This window comes from Aythya fuligula, chromosome Z (assembly GCF_009819795.1).
Source record: "Aythya fuligula isolate bAytFul2 chromosome Z, bAytFul2.pri, whole genome shotgun sequence".
Lineage (NCBI taxonomy): Eukaryota > Metazoa > Chordata > Aves > Anseriformes > Anatidae > Aythya > Aythya fuligula.
The window spans coordinates 4,861,877-4,879,037 of record NC_045593.1 but is presented as its reverse complement, the minus strand read 5'-3'; the positions used below and the strand labels follow the sequence as shown (position 1 = coordinate 4,879,037).

Genomic DNA, 17,161 nt, shown 5'->3' with positions numbered 1-17,161 from the left:
AGTTGCACAGAAAACAAAAAAAACAAACAAACAAACAAAAACACAGAAGAAGTCTGAAACAGGTGGTACTTGGTCACCTGCGCCAGCCCAAACCATCTGTCACATCACTGGTAAGAAGGAAGGAGGTTGGATAACAGCTCAAACACAAACCAAAGAAAATGGAGGGGCTCTGGCTGGACTGGAGGACAGGGACTGATCTGCATCAATTCTACACTGTTCTGGTTGTGTACCAAAAACCTCTCTTATGACTTTTTTCCCTGCTATAGTAATGATCCAGGAGCAGTTCAAAATGGGATTAATATAAATGAGAATTAGCCCATAAACCTGCAGTGTAAGTGGATTATTATTATAATCAGTCCCCTGATTAATGATCAGTCAGAGTCTCATGGCTGTGATAATTACAGGAAGGAATCCTTGCCTCTGTTATAAAACAGCAACATCCCTTTCCTTCTTTGAATTTGTACTGGGGACCAAACCCACATCAGAGATGATGGGAACAGTATAAAGATAACATAAAAGATGCAGCCCATGTTCCTAGCAGATTAATGTCTTTCTGAACTTAAGCTGACATCCTTCCAAGGCAATATCATGAACTCCACATTGTACAAAATCAGTAACCTTTTCTTAACTTGAGGAATGGCCAATAAAATGCTAAGATAGATACTGAAATCAATTCATAATATGGAAGAAAACCAACAGCAACCCTATTGAAATCAGTCCTTATTTATCTGGCCACTCCTCCCCCTGTTTATGGTAATTAATTTACCTGGAGAGGGAAACAGGAAGAATAATATTCATAACAGGTGATCTTTGCTGGAAGATATAGGTATGATTTTCAAGTTTTGTAACAAATACATTATTTGATATTTTCCAGGGGTCAATGTACACTCTGTACTCATCCAGGTAGACTAAATGGCAGGGAACACCTCAAGACTTTGTCAATAGGCAAGAAGATAGTCTGAACTGAGTGAGTCAGCTGAATGGATGGTTGAAAATTTAAGAAACACAACTAGGCACACTGAACATGCAACACAGAATCCTGCATCCCGAATCTTTGCAGATTTTTTGCTGAAAAAACAAAAACAAAATTTCTTAATATATGAATTGCTATGCCAGGTTTGATTATGCAGACAATAGTCTCATCTTCATTCAAATGAGTCTGAGAATTCATGTTGGTATGTCTAAATTTTCACCCTTTTTAAGAATTGCCAGTTTATGAAGTTTGTTTGATTACTGACTTATTTGAATCATTTTGGAACACAATCTGATTTCATCACTTGTGAATTCATGTCCTTTACCATATATGGGCTTAAACATTTAGGTTTCCCTTCTCTTTCCAGTTATGATACTTCTGATAGTATCTGGCATTGCTCATAGTCACAGACAGGGCTACAGGATTAAGTCTCATGAAAAGCAGGTAGATATGTCCCTTCACACCTTTCACACTGATGGACCACTACTGCACTGCCCCATTGTCTATTGGGAGAAAATGTTGTATTCATTTACTGTTCTGTATACAAATACTGTTCTGTATCATGGCTGGCTTATAAAGTAAGATTAAACTATATCATGCAGGTAGAAGAAAATAAGTAAAGATAAATAAATAAATAAATAAATTAGACAACTGAGAACAACATTCTTATAAAATAACTCATGACTTCAAAAAATATATATATAAATAAATAAATAAAATAGCACCACACTGTGACCTTCTTTGTCACTAAGGAACTACTAAATAACCTGTGTTGGCCCTCCTTCCAGAAGTAGCTTCTCTGCACTGATGTTCCCAATGTTCACACTCTAATTGCCCTCCTGCCCTCAGGTGATGATATATTTGCCAGGTTTCTGCAACTGTGCTTTTGTTAACTTTATTAATCCTGCTATTCCAAAGATGGTTTGTCATATCCAGTAATGAAAATATGTAATCCATCACCTGGGAAATGATATCTACTTTTCATTCACCCCAAAATATGGAGAAAATCACCATATCAGTTCTCCACAATGTCAGTAAAAATGCCTTAGTGCTGTAGTCCCTAACTCAGAGAACTGTTTTTTACTTTCATATTAATGCTAATGGTTTCTCTCTTAGGCATAAACACCTTAGTAATTTTCTGTTATATGCATGCATTGAAGCAATCTCCATTGTTAACTCTCTCAAAAACCTCCAACTGCATTTGGTTTATCATGCACCATGTAACACTTCTCCCCCTTCCTCATTGGTATGCAAGAAAGAATAAAGCCTATTTTCACCTTTTAACACAAATGCATCATAAATGGTAAAGGGGAAGAATTAATAGCTCGGTAATTACATTTTAGTAAACAGCAGGGAAAAAAAAAAAAAAAAAAAAAAAAAGACAACAACTCACTAGCAAAAAGGCAATGACTGCAGCTGCAAGCAAGGACTCGCCAGGGATTCAAACAAGCTCTTGTAAGCTTACACAGTGATTGCAGAGTTGCGTTCTTCCCCAGTGAGGCTTGTGCAGCTTTGCAGAAGTGAAGCAGGAGGCTACAGAATCAGACACCCCATTGCTCTGATAAATGACTGTAAATGATATTCTGGCTTGCATATGTATTCTCTCAAGATGACTTAATAAGTTTGCTTACCTTAAAAATTCCACTACACAGCTATTTCTCTCTCTTCCCCTGTGCCCTACTCATCACCAGAGATACAACCTGAACTATGACTCTTAAGAGGGGGAGAGGAAAAGAAGCAAACAGGGTAGTTTTTTTAAAAACTTTCATATTTAATCAGCTGTGCCACTGAAATCTAGCTCAGTGTTTTTCTGAGGAATGTGCTCCGCAGAAACTACATAAATCATCACCAATATGAATGCAAATTAGTTATGTTAAAGAAGCATTGATTTTATATTGCTTACAGTGTTAAATTTAGTATGACTCTGTTACAAAAGGTCTGAATTGTTGTGTCCTTGGAACTTAAACATTTCTTCCAGAAAGAAGGAGATCCTATCATTCTTTTTTCTTTGCATTTGCACTGCTGTTTCTAATGGAGGTAAAATGACTAGGTAACATTAAGTACACAGGGACAGTCACTGGACAGGCGTCCACGGAGTCCTGAAGAACTGCATTCACTGAGCTTCTGGGGACTTGTTGGAACATAGACTTATATGGAATAGTATTAACGTGTGTCAGCTCACCTGTGAGCAGCTCACAAAGTGCCTCTAAGTTACCTTCACATGTAGGGTAGCTATCCCGCACAGAGATGCTCCAGCCTTAATAATAGGATACAAGAAACATTTAATCATACTACACATGCTTACTGTGTAGATGTCTGTACTTTGTTCAGTTGCATTGACTCTGTTCATAGTCAATGTAAAAATAAAACTCAGAAAGGTGGTTTAATTATTTTAAAAATGTATTTGAGGGTAAGAGGGAACTATGCCATCAAACAATTTTTTCTTTTCAGCAACTGTAAGAACAATCTAGATGGTTAGTTCAGACATGCAAGTCCATATTGTGAATAATTTAAGTTAGATAAAAATAGTCCATTTTTGGGACCAGAAGAACATACATCAACAGCTATGAGGTACCTATACCACCACCTTCCCTGCATCGCATAGCATTTTGAAAATGCTATGGCAGCTGCACCTCACACATCCTCTCAGTTGCAATGGTTAGCACCAGCTACAGAAACACGAGCTGGAAAAGAAGTGTCATCTTGAAGACATAAATCCTTGAAATACATTATGGGACATTCCAGCATAACAGTGAGTGGAATATGGAAACTATGCCAGTTGAAGGTGAAATAACAATAACCACATGCTACCAGAGAGAAATAGTAGAAATTACATGTTTTGAGATATTTTCAGCAGGTTACATGTTTTGAGATATTTTCAGCAATTTATTGTTAGCCCAGTTTCCCCCTAAAATCCTGTCCCCAAAGAGGCAGAGCTATAATAAGGAGGCTGGCCTGGTTTCTATGCCCACAGATGCTGTTCCATTCCTGGGACAGGGCTTAAGACCCCACTAGAGAGAAAATAGGAGGGGTAAAAAAGATGCAAAGATTAAGATAATGATTTTTGATCTAAAAAAGATCAAAAAGAAGAGGATGGTCTATGAAATGTGGAAAAAGGGCCTGTCCTCTTGGGAGGAGTATAAATGTGTTATCAGGGCCTGCAGGGACGCGATGAGGAATGCTAAAGCCCACCTAGAGATGAGGCTTGCAAAAGAGATAAAGGATAATAAGAAGGGTTTTTTCAAGTATGTAAAGAGCAAGAGGAAGACTAGGGATAATGTGGGTCCCTTGCTGAATGACGGGGGTGTCCTGGTCACAGGAGATGCAGAGAAGGCAGAGATACTGAATGCTTTCTCTGCTTCAGTCTTTGTTTCAAGGACACTCCCCCGGGACTCCTCACCCCTGACAATAGGACAAAGGGTCTGGGAAATGGAGGGCTCCCCCCTGGTGGACGTGGGAGTGGTTCGGGAGCGTCTGAGTGGGCTCAGTGCACACAAATCCATGGGTCCCGATGGGATGCATCTGCGTATGCTAAGGGAGTCAGCAGATGTGATCGCTGAACCGCTCTCTATCATCTTTGAAAGGTCCTGGAGAACGGGTGAGGTGCCTGAAGACTGGAGAACAGCCAGTGTCACTCCAGTCTTCAAGAAGGGCAGGAAGGAGGATCCGGGAAACTACAGGCCAGTCAGTCTCACCTCTGTCCCTGGAAAGGTATTGCAGCAGCTTGTTCTGGATGCCGTCTCCAAGCAATTGGAAGAGAAGAAGGTTATGAGGAGTAGTCAGCATGGATTCACCAGGAGGAAGTCGTGCTCGACCAACCTCGTTGCCTTCTATGATGGCATCACCAGCTGGGTAGATGGGAGAGAGTGGTGGATGTCATCTACCTTGACTTTAGTAAGGCTTTCCATACTGTCTCCCATGACATCCTACTAGCAAAGCTGAGAAAGTGTGGGATAGATGAGTGGACGGCAAGGTAGGTTGAGAACTGGCTGACTGGCCGAGCTCAGAGGGTGGTGATCGGAGGAGCAGAGTCTGGCTGGAGGCCTGTGACTAGCGGTGTTCCCCAGGGATCAGTGCTGGGTCCTGTCTTGTTCAACATCTTCATCGACGACCTTGATGAGGGAATAGTGTCTGCCCTCAGTAAGTACGCTGATGACACAAAGCTGGGAGGAGTGGCTGACACGCCAGAAGGCTGTGCTGCCATTCAGCGAGACCTGGACAGGCTGGAGAGATGGGCAGGAAGAAAACAAATGAGATTTAATAAGAGCAAGTGTAGAGTCTTGCCCCTGGGAAGGAACAACCCGAAGTATCAGTACAGGCTGACGGATGACCTGCTGGAGAGGAGCTCTGAGGAGAAGGACCTGGGGGTCCTGGTGGATGACAGGTTGACCATGAGCCAGCACTTGTGGCCAAGAGGGCTAATGGGATCGTGGCGTGCATTAAAAGGAGCGTGGCCAGCAGGTCAAGGGAGGTGATCCTCCCCCTCTACTGTGCCCTGGTCAGACCTCACCTGGAATACTGTGCCCAGTTCTGGGCTCCCCTGTACAAGAAAGACAGGGAACTCCTGGACAGAGTCCAGAGGAGGGCCACAAAGATGTTACGGGGCCCGGAGCATCTTCCCTATGAAGAAAGGCTGAGAGACCTGGGCTGTTCAGCCTGGAGAAGAGAAGACTGAGAGGAGACCTCCTCAGTGTATATCAATATCTGAGGGGTGGGGGACAGAAAGATGTAGCCAGCATCTTCTCAGTGGTTTGTAGGGATAGGACAAGGGGCAATGGTTGCAAGTTAGAGCACAGGAAGTTCCGCACTGACATGCGAAAGGACTTCTTCATGGTGAGGATGATGGAGCATTGGAATAGGCTGCCTAGGGAGGTTGTGGAGTCTCCTTCTCTGGAGATATTCAAGGCCTGTCTGGATGCCTACCTGGGCAGCCTGCTCTGAGGAACCTGCTTTGGCAGGGGAGTTGGACCCGATGATCTTTCGAGGTCCCTTCCAACCCCTACAGTTGTGTGATTCTGGGATTCTGTGATTCATATGCCATGGGATTTTTTATTACCGCTGTGTGTTAAGATTCTCTCTAAATATCAGTCTCTTCATACAACTATTTTCTGCCAGAGATTACAACACTCTTAAGCTTTCTGTTTTTTTTTTTTTTTTTTTTTTTTTTCCCTTATTATTTATTTATTTATTTATTTATTTTTCTGTTTTTACTGTTGTATGTATTTTTGGATGTATGGAAGTCACTGACATATGTATGGAAGACACTGACAGTGTTCCTAACAGACACTGCAAAGATGTTTACAAGTAGTTTCTACCAGGTGCAATGCTATAGCGTAATAGTTTTCAATATTCTCAAAGAGAATATAGAAAAGGTTAGCTGTGTGATGTGCAAAGCACTGTTTTCAGAAAGGGCACAAGAGGAGAATAGGTAGCTCCTTGGATGCCTAAGAACTCTACCTCTTATACATTTGATAGGAAAAAAAAAACAAAAACAAAAACAAACAAACAAACAAACAAACAAAAAAAACACAGGCTTTGGTCGGAAGCTTCTTTTCACAACATAGACATTTTTAATGAATGTGTAAGAACATTCAGTAGGACCAATTCTTCAAATTATTTTCTAACATTTCAGGCTAATATCTAACTTTTTATGGACTTTTTACATGCACTTCATACATTCAAGATTTCATCCAGATCCAGTACTACTATATCTAGGCTTCAAAGTAAGTAGAGAATAGTTTAACTAAGTCACTTCTAGTGGGGTAAATGATACCAAGTTCCATTTTTGTATCTGCAATATCTGGGTCTGATTATAAAATGGGACAGTATTTTTCATTTCTTTAGAAAAAAAGCTGTAAAGATAAAGGCAGAGCTCCAAAGCTGTAGTCATCAGGCATCCTGGTTAGACCAATAGGTCCTGAAAGATGCTGAGTAGCTCCTGAGAGATGCCCCAACTGTTGAACAAAAGGATAAAACACATCTACAGTTCTGAAAGTTAGTGTAGTCTGACTACTTTGGTTCACTTCAGTGTTTATCTACCTCACTGTAGTTAAGAAAGAAGGTCTGATTCCTTATGCAGGCACAGCTGATACAGCTGTTGATAAGCTATTGGATTTTGTCTTCTTAAAAAGAAAGCTTGCTTTGCTGCTCTGATAGTGACATGGAAGTCCAGTGGCATCTACAGAACAATCTGTTATCCTCAGCCATTAGGCACAAAATAAAAGCAAGCACAAATAATAATAATAATAATAATAATTAAAAAACAAAAAAAAAAAAACAAAAAAACAACAAGCTTGCTCCACAAGCAAGAAAAATAAACAGAAATATATATACAGTTTAAAAAAGAAAACACAAAATGTTTCATATTTTTATTGAATTACTATGTCGTTTTTAATGTACTCTTTTAAGAAACTGGACAGCATTCCTTAGAATGTAAAGGAGAAGTGACATACAACTGAATTAGAACTGAAAATTTACTAAGGTTTACTTTTTCTCTTCCTCTTTTTTTTTTATTCTTTTTTTTTATTTTTCTATATTATTATTATTATTAATAATAATTATATTTATATTTATATATATATATTTGGTGGACGGGAGATACCACTTCTAGGTTCTATGGCAAAGCTACTGAAACTAGAGCTGTAGGTGGTGGCTTTCATTTTTAGGCTTTTCCAGCCCCCTCCTGAGAGATTGAGATGGAAATTGTCTGTGCAGAAAACCTCTTTTTGCCAGATATCTCATGCAGTTTTGCAGTTCAAAGGTTTGGATGATTTGTATAAGAGCTGTGTAAATTTTGCTCTGTCATTTTTTTTTAATTTTTATTTATTTTTTTCTGGAGATGCCACCATTCAGTGTACTGGTGGCATATCCAGCAGCTACAGAAACAAACAAATCTTGTCAAGTTATTGTTCTTTGGAACAATCCATTTTTCCTGAGAAGCCTGGACACCCTGCTCTGCAAGAGACCCCTGTCTTGATCATTTATTAGTTTGGGGTCAAATGGCACCACACTGTGCTGTTATACAGGCTTGTTTTCTTAGTGTGCAAGCCAAGTTTTTATTCACGGAAATACTTTTTTAATGTGAATTTTGTGAAAAATGGTACAGACAGAAAAGAGTTTTCTGTCTGCTGTAATCATTGGTCTGTGTCAAGCTACTTTGGAACAATTGGATTTTGACAGGCATTTACTCTGTAAAATGGAATTCCTAATGATATTGTCTAGGACAGTTGCATATATATAAAGAAATGAGGACACGCATGTTCAATGTCTGGCAGAAGTAACTTCCAGGGGCTCCAATCCCATTAAACAGTGGAAAGAAAAGGTATGAAAAACAGCATGCAGTGCTAGAAGAAAGGCAAATTTACATAATCACAGTCTTGTGGAGGACCTGGATGAAGTTCATTCACACAGGATGCGCTTATGCAGGTTTTTTCCATGCAGTATACACCAGAATACAATAAATAAAATAAATAAATAAATAAAATAATAATAAAAAAAAAAAAAACAAGCAATCAAACAAAAATATTATAAAGAAAGATGTGGAAAGAAGAAAAAAAAATATTTTGCTTCCTTTATCAGAATTTGTAACAGCATATTTTCTTCTTTATATATATATATATGAAAAGTTATAAATCAAACATGAGGCACTATTGCTATTTATGTATTTTGGAAAATAAGCTAGTATTTAAAGGAAGAAAAAGAAGATGGAGGGAGGGAAGAGTTTATTGAAAAATGAAAGACAGGCATAGAAAGTACTCCTCCACCTGTAACAAGGAACCACTTGCATTAACTTCAGTGAAGTGGAATGGTAGTGAGGAGCAGAAGTCTATATCACTAGACTCATTTAAACCTGATGCTCACCTTAAATGCTACAAAATGGTGTTACACCTGTTTACAAGAAAGATAAACACAGATAAACCTGTAAATACAAACTGATTCATCCTTTATTACACCATGATTCATTCAGGAATGGGAAAGAAAATTGGGAATCTTAGTTTCTAGTTGCCTCCTGCTCTTGCTAAACTTATATGCTTTTTTTTTTTTTTTTTTTTTTTTTTTTTTTTGAGAGTAGGTGACTAGATATTTTCTGACTGAATTCAAAAAATATTTTGCCCAGAATTTGAAGGAAATTGGAGTCAGACCTACAATTTCATCTATGATTTACTGGAACCTTTATTTTTCACTCGCTATCTGAGCCAAATTAATGTTGCTCCAAAATCTGTCCATTCACAAATCAAATGACTTGGTCATGGGAGAGAACTTAGTTCTCCCTAGAAAATACAGAACAGCTTGTCTTAGAAGGACTTCACCAATTTTTCAGCTACTGTGGTTTGACTTTTTGAGTATGTCATCATCAGCCTATGAAACAAAAACACATGAAGAAAATAAAATTAATGTTCTTCACCTAATACACTGTGTTAATGGTTACTGTTTAGTTTACTACAACTGTGCTTTAAAAATAAAATGGATTTCATTTACTTACTCTATTCCTAGCAGAAAGTGCACTAAAATTATTTTCCCCTTAAAATAACATGTTGTAAAGGACCATTAAAATATAATAATGCCAAAAAGGCATTTTTCATTTCCTTGAGATAAGCTACAGGAGTGTAGTTTGAAATTCACCTTCCATTGATTTAGGATTACAGAGCAACATGTTTAGATAATAACCAGAAGGATCTTAGATAACAGCTTGAGTGAGTCATCGGACTACAGTGTTTAGTCTGAGAAAGTGTGTTTATCTGAAGGGCTCTTGGGACTAATACGGTTCCTCTTCAAAGCTTGAAGCAGGGGGCAAAAATCATAGTCCTGAAGGTTGGCAGGATAAACATGTCCTGTGATTTGCCAGCAATTTGAGAGATGGATTTCACTACAGAGCATGCTGCTGTTGTCAGGTTGAAAAGTGTCTGCCTGAAAACGAATTCATGTGCACACACCTCCAGACAAAGGAAAATCTTCCTGAAATGGCATGCCATTACATTTTAAGGACAATTTTTCAAGTCTCTGACTCACACTTGGGAAATATACTGTTCCTCCAAGTTTATCATAAAAAGCTCACATTTTAACAAGGAAAAAATGGTGCAATAATCTTCAAAAATACTGTATCACTGACAGGTACAGAAATCCATTTTTCTGCATATGTGTCTGCTTTGTGTTTGAAAATGAGTTTGCGTATACTACACTGGATCATTTCAGATTATTTGTCAGAGAAGAGAATTTGGTCTCTTTTAACATTCAGCGTGAGGTCTGAATAAGGAATCTGGGTAATATGCCACTAGGAGGAAAGCTGTGGCAAGAATCAAGGCTCCTGTGTCAGTCACCAGTGTATAATACAGCAGAAGAGATAACTGCTGTGTATGTTCCATGAGGAGGAATTCAAATTGGGCTCCACAAGTAGCAACATATTTGAAGAGAGGGTTTCCCTAATTGTGTGGAGGTTTTTTGTGGATGATTGGAGCCATCAGGGGATGTCAGTGTCTAATAGAAAATAGGAAATGAAAAAGGACTTGATGTCTGAATGTCCTTCCCTTCACACCTACAGATTTCCTTGAAGTAAAAGCATTCCCACATGTTTAAATTTGAGTAAAAGCAGATGAAGTTTATGATACATTGGATAAGAAAGGAAAGCCTCAGGAAATGAGCCATGAACAAGGTTGGACAAGATAGTTCAAGCTGTCTTTGTAGATAATAGCTTTCATTTACATATTTTCAATTGTCTTAGTATTTACTCCACATGTCAAATTGCAGCTAGCCCAGAGGGTTAAAAGCTAACTAAATAATAAGTCCTCTTAAAGAGGTCTTTTCAAATCTAAATGATTCTATAATTCTAAAGCTTAATCTTAAATTTAGTCTCCTTGTTGTTTTTGTTTTGTTTTGTTTTTGTTTGTTTATTTTATTTATTTATTTATTTTTTAATTGAAACGTAGATGCAAAATTAAAACTTTTAATGTGAGAAGAGAACTTCTAGTTAAAGAGGAGCCAAAGGCATCACTGGTGGCTTCTTTGGACAGAAAAGATGAGGTTAAGGATAAATCTCTTTTAGAGTTAATTGTGCCACTGAAAAAGAAAACCAACATCATTTTTTGTTACTTTCCTTCTTACTACACATCACTTTTTCAAACCTTATGGAAGGAACTATTTAATTAATTGTTGCTTGTGACAATTTGGCTACATGCAGCTACATTAGAATACCTGATCTTGGAACTCTCTGGGGTAAACTTAACCTTATTCTGTATGAAGTTGATTGCTGCAAGCAAAGACAGGCAATCCTGCTGGCAGGCAGAATGGGTAGTGAAAAGCAGGGGTAGGGAGTTAGTGAAGCATATCTACTAGACCTACATACATTCAGAACATGCCTCTTACTATATGTTCTGTGGAAAAGAGATTTCAGAAGAGTATTACAGGACAATCAGTGATGACATATCCAGAATCCATGGAACATAAGTCTGCTTCCTGTGAGAAGAAATCTGTCATATTTAACAGTGTCCACCTGCATTTATGAAAAGAGGAAGATCAGTAACTAGATAAGCAACATTAATAGTTTGCATTTTTAACATCTTTTGAATCTTTTTTAACTTCAGAAAGCTGAGAATCAGAAATATATTTCTGAAGCATCACATAGGTTTTCAGTGTTCTGACTTGTATCTTTCATTTAAAATTTCTATCTGGTTTCAGATATAAAATCAGATATGGATTTTTAACTGTGGACTTGGCAATAAAAGATTAATTGCTAACAAATTGCACTATTTGGTCAGTGATAAAGTATTCAGTTAGTGCATACATACATTCTCTAGAACAACATACATTGACTTTGGTCTGTTTCCACCTTTATTTCTTGTGTTTCCCAAACAGAGACGAATTACAGTTTTAGCTCCTTGATCTTCTGAAGTGACTAAAACCATGGTTCAAAATTGTTAATGAGGTACCTAATGAGGACTGTGAGGACACCCAGAAGCACTGCATGGCACTCCCAGAGTGCATCACCAGCAACATAGCTGGGTGCTTTGACTCTACCTTGAGTCAGTGAAATCACAGGTGGATTTCAGTCTGAACTTCAGCGTGAGTGACATTAAGCCACCTGTGAGGAAAGAGGCTATTTTAGCTGTTGACTTCAATGAGATTTGGATTAGGACTTGATTTATTCTGGAGTTGTTCAGTGAAGATAGAGAGGCAACAAATTCAAACACATCTGCAAGCAGCTAAATCCAGGACACAGAGTGGACAGCTTCTGAAAAATAGGCACCTAGGAAAGAGGGAAGAACTTCCTAGTATGGATACAATGAGACAGTGATGACAGTCTGAACTGGAAGAACAGGGAGATTTAAAGCAGACTTATTCTGTTATCACTTCAACATAGATCTTGGAATAGAAAGCTATGTCTGTGCAGTGTCCTGGGCTGATATATCTGCAGAGCCTGCTGCTGCCACCACAGGTCTCTGCTTGCTCCAGAATCTCTGCTTTCTTCATTATATGGTCATTACATGCTCTAGGATTCTAATATGGATATTTAGGTCTCTTTCTGAAACAAATGTTGAATAAAACTCTACAGTCTATCTCTATTGTTATTTTCATCAGCTTTCACTGGTTATATTATTCTGATTTATTTATTTACCTTACAACTGTAATTTCTAATAATCTTCATAATATCTGCAATAAATCTTCCTCTTAACCCAATTATAAATGAGGTCTTGCTGCAGGCTTTTTATACAGTCAAAAGTTAGAAACAAAAATTGTGCAATATTCTGGAGAATTTTTCCTAAAGAAAATGGATGTGACTAACAAAAGATGAACTTGGCTTAAGCTGAAAAACACAGCATTTTCAGCTACTTAAAGGTAAGTGTATAGGGACATTTTTTCTTTTGCTTAAATATAAAACAGTTTTTCAGAAGGTTTGAAAATGTTGCTCAAATTTTATTTTTAATTTTAGAAGAAACTGAAAGAAAATAAAATAACACTTAAAATACTTGTTCTAATGAAAAACAGACAAACAAGCAAACAAATAAACAAAAAACAGTGACCTTAGTTTCAGTAATACAGGAAAAGAACAAAATTTTGAATATCTTATTGTACTTTTTAATGTAGAGCACAACTTTTATGGTCCTTATAACAAAACCAAATGGAAAAAAAAAAAGTCAAAGCAATTATTCATCTTGTTTTTTACAATGTATTTTTACTACATTTAAAACATACTCCTAATAAAATAATGTGCCAGTAGGCACATTATCCCTTTTTGGTTCAGTTCATTCATTATCCATATTTTGCTTTGAATTTAAGGTGGTTTCCTTTATATAAATGATATCTGAATGACAGATGCAAATATGGTATTAGGTAGCTCACCCCTGCACAGGTCTATGACTGGGAGCACAGTGCCTACTGCCTACTGTTCTGTGCCTACTGCCTCTTCTGTGCTTTGCAAAGTCTAACTACTGCACTTTCTCTGAGTGTACACAGGCAAAAACAAAGCAAACAAGCAAACAGAAAAACAGTAAATTGGGAACACACTATAAAGAGGAAATTCTGTATTTTGATCCTCCTTCCATTAGAAATACACCGTGTGCATAAACTCTGAATCTTCTATCCTCTTCACCTCTGGGTAAGAAAGTGTTTTACTTTTTATCATGTTAACTATACAAAACGAGACTAAGATGAATTTAAGAGTAGATTGAAGTAGATGTAGACAGTGAACTATTTAAAAGGCTAACACAGGACATCACTAACACATGAAGTTTTACAAGACTAAACAGCTGGAGATGTAATTCCTTTAGTAATGGCATACCGATTGCAATATAGGGCTGAAGTTACTAGGCTCAGACCTTCTGAGTGAGTAAAGAAAATGTTGCTTCCCCTTATCCATCAAAACAACAGATATTTTCACACATATTAAAGAGTAACAACTGTGATATTCCCACCCTACCCCCAGCCAAATCATTGCTGAAACTATGCTAGGATTACGATGCATGGAAAACTTCTTGACTTTGTTTTAATGATGGATTGTAGGTCAATTAAATTTGTAGCTTTGGAGACTTCCCTTGAAATCTAGCTTAACTTTTCTCAGAAATCAAACACTTTCACAGGAGAATCAGCAGCAAACCAGTCACTGGTTAACTGCTGAGACTGTAAAATTTTGGGTCAAAAAAAGAATAATTCAGGGCATCTTTTGATTCCTGAAACTGGGTTGAGTTCACTTTGAAATTGGCCTATATTTCATTCACATGTAAAACTCCAACCACAATCCCTCTGAACTTCTTTCAGCCTTATATAACTCTAATTCTAATTCCTGGTAGCACACTGCATTTCTGACCATTAGCAGTGCAGAGCTAAGGTACACTCAGAAGTTTGGGAAGTGAAGATCAAGGTTTCAAGGCTTTTACTTCCTAAATCATTTTTTAAGGATTTATTGTCCTTGTTGACTGACTCATTCCTGTACAAGGTGCACATATACTACAAAAACTCATGAAACTATCAAAGCCTTAAAACAAAACCTGTCACATACCTCAGTAAAAGATCAAACAGGTGCAATGTTTTGATTAAACAATAAAAAAGTTTTGAGATGGAAAGGAGATGAAGTAAGTCAGGTTGAAAAATTTCTGTAATTTAACCCCTCCTTTGGCCTTAGTGTATGTGAAAAATTTAATTCCTTTGCTGATACTCGTACATACAAGTTTTATGTACACTGTGATTTCCTTTAATGGGAAAACTTTTGTTGCAGGTAAGTATTTGACATTCAAACATAGTATAGGGAGGAAAAGAATGGTAACAAAACACTAGATTTACAAGTACATCAGAAGATTCTAATAGTATGTAGAAAAGCAGTGATTAAAAATGATTTTATATACATATACATATATTTTTTATATACAAATACACATATTTTTTATTCATTCCATGATTGCGATAGATGTGTCTGCATATAAGAGAAAAAGAAACAAACAGCTTTTTAGCTTTTATTTTATTACATTTGTCTGTCTTTTATGGTCAGCTTTTGAAGTTATACTGTACCACTGAAGCACTTGTTTAATCTCCTTTATTAATTCCTCAGTGTTATTCTACCACTGATCCCTTTATGTTTGAATAGGGAGGCTTGTTTCTAGCTCTGTGACCCACATATCTTTGGTTTTATCTCTGATAGAAAGGTTTACATTTGGAGACTACTTACCTGTCCAGCAGTGTCTAGAATATCCAAATAGGCTGGTTCATCATCAATTCGGACTTGAGTTTTGTAGGCATCCTCTGAAAAACACAGCACAGTACAACTAAGCACAGGAGTGGTTCAGCGAAAGGAAAATGTTGCTAGCTTGGAGAAAGGAAAGCATTGCTAGTTTGGAGTAGGATTTCCAAAAGCTCTCCAGTCTGACCTAACTTTGCTTTCTTTTGAGTCAGAAAGAGCCCTTCTGAAATCCTACCATCACTAAAAAATATTAGTGAGCAACCTAGTCTTTTCTACTGTACTACCTCAAAATACTGTACCAGTAAATTTGCCCATGTTGAAAAGGATAGGCCATAGGTGTTGCTTAAGTCACAAAGCTTCAGAGGCTTTGTGCTAGTGCAAGGCACAAGGCTGTTTTTTTCTTACCACAATCACACTTCCACAGAGCTTGTCCATTCAAAAAAATTTCAAGGTAAACATTGTATATATTACTGAGTTTCCTTGTGACTGAAGAGGGCTTCTAGATCAGATTTGTCAGAGCAATTAATTAGGCCTCTACATCTCTATATTTCTGGACAGGAAGCCAATTAAATTTTTAAAAATAAATTCCGTAATCAGTGTCCTCACACTCATCATGGCTTGGGGTAGAGGAGGGAAAAATAGTTCTTGGTGGATTGTTTCCTTAGCTCATGCTTTTTCATACTAAATTTTGAAAGAGAAAAATAAAAAACGTGAACCTCTATTTTCAGAACTTATTTTCTTCACATTTCAATTACATTCCCCTCTCAATATTTGTATTTCCTTCCTAAGGTTAAATAGAGCACAGATATCAGGCCATGTTTGTACTTGAAATAGTCCTAGAAATTATCTGTGTTGTTTAATTAAACAATAATGCATAACAATCTGAGTGGCTTTAGTGACTGATTTTATGATTTGGCTGTGCATTGAAACATGAAGACAAGACGAATGCATTTAATGCATCTGAGAAGTGCCACTAATAAGCATGAACATATGGCTGACCATGTCCCATGGCTCAGACCTGCAAGCCCTGGCTGCCAGAGATCCCTGGAGGACTTAGGCTCTCAATGGGATTATCTTGTAGGTAGCAGGACCTCTCAAGACATTCAGATTTGTGCCCTATATATCTTGCATTATATGACACTACAGATACTTCTAAAAACCTGTTTTCTACCTTACCTTCACAAAGGAAGAAATAAATAAATAAATAAATAAAAGCTTAAAAATATGAAGTATTCTGAATGGTATTAAGTTGGTTCATCCCTGCATAGTCAGTGGCAGTCTATATTTAATGACACAATCACATACATAAATTTCCATGAATCTCCTGCTTCTTTTGGGTCTCAGTTCAGAAAACTACTTAGGAATGTGCCTTGCTTTAAACAAATACCACTAATCATCCCACTGATATTAAGATGACCCAGAGGCTTAATTAAATATATGATACATTGCCTAGCTGAGAAAGCCAAAGCACTCCAACCAGCATATGCTTAAGTCAATAGATCTCTTTTTAGGTATTGCTGAATAAGAAGCTGGATGCCAAATTTTATAGATCGAACTAGGCTGTTTATATGATCCGTAATCTATTATGGCCCAACAATGATGCACACAATATTATTTGTATCTTTTAACAAATAATGAAAATAAAAATATATGAAAATATATAGTATTAGAAATAATATTTCCTTCATATTAATAATATGAATAATATTAAGTATAATTAATATATAGTGGGTGTCCATATATAGATGCAAATGGGTGTCCATTTTCATTACATTCTTTTGTATGTAATTAACACATGACTCACATAAATTTTGCTTGAATTTTTTGCTCCTCAGCTGGATAGTTTAAAGCCAAAATGCTGTGGTCCCATTTCTCTCTTCACTTAAAGCAACATGAGTTTGATGCAATAGCTTCAAAGAAGATGTTGCAGATAGAAATTTGCCTACGTAAATGCAGCCTAGACAAAAATGAACCCAGAATCTAGAGAACCCATGTTTCATTTGCTAAGGAAAGGAATAGGGGTT

The 17,161-nt window shown here is 37.2% G+C and overlaps 1 protein-coding gene across 1 annotated transcript in view; it reads right to left on the bottom strand.

The window, feature by feature from the left end:
* Nucleotides 1-17,161, bottom strand: part of RIT2 (Ras like without CAAX 2) — a 204,326-nt gene that overhangs the window by 100,594 nt on the left and 86,571 nt on the right. Inside the window, exon 3 of the mRNA XM_032205905.1 lies at nucleotides 15,126-15,199. Coding sequence (XP_032061796.1) covers nucleotides 15,126-15,199 — 74 coding nt within the window. The remainder of the gene's footprint in view (nucleotides 1-15,125; nucleotides 15,200-17,161) is intronic.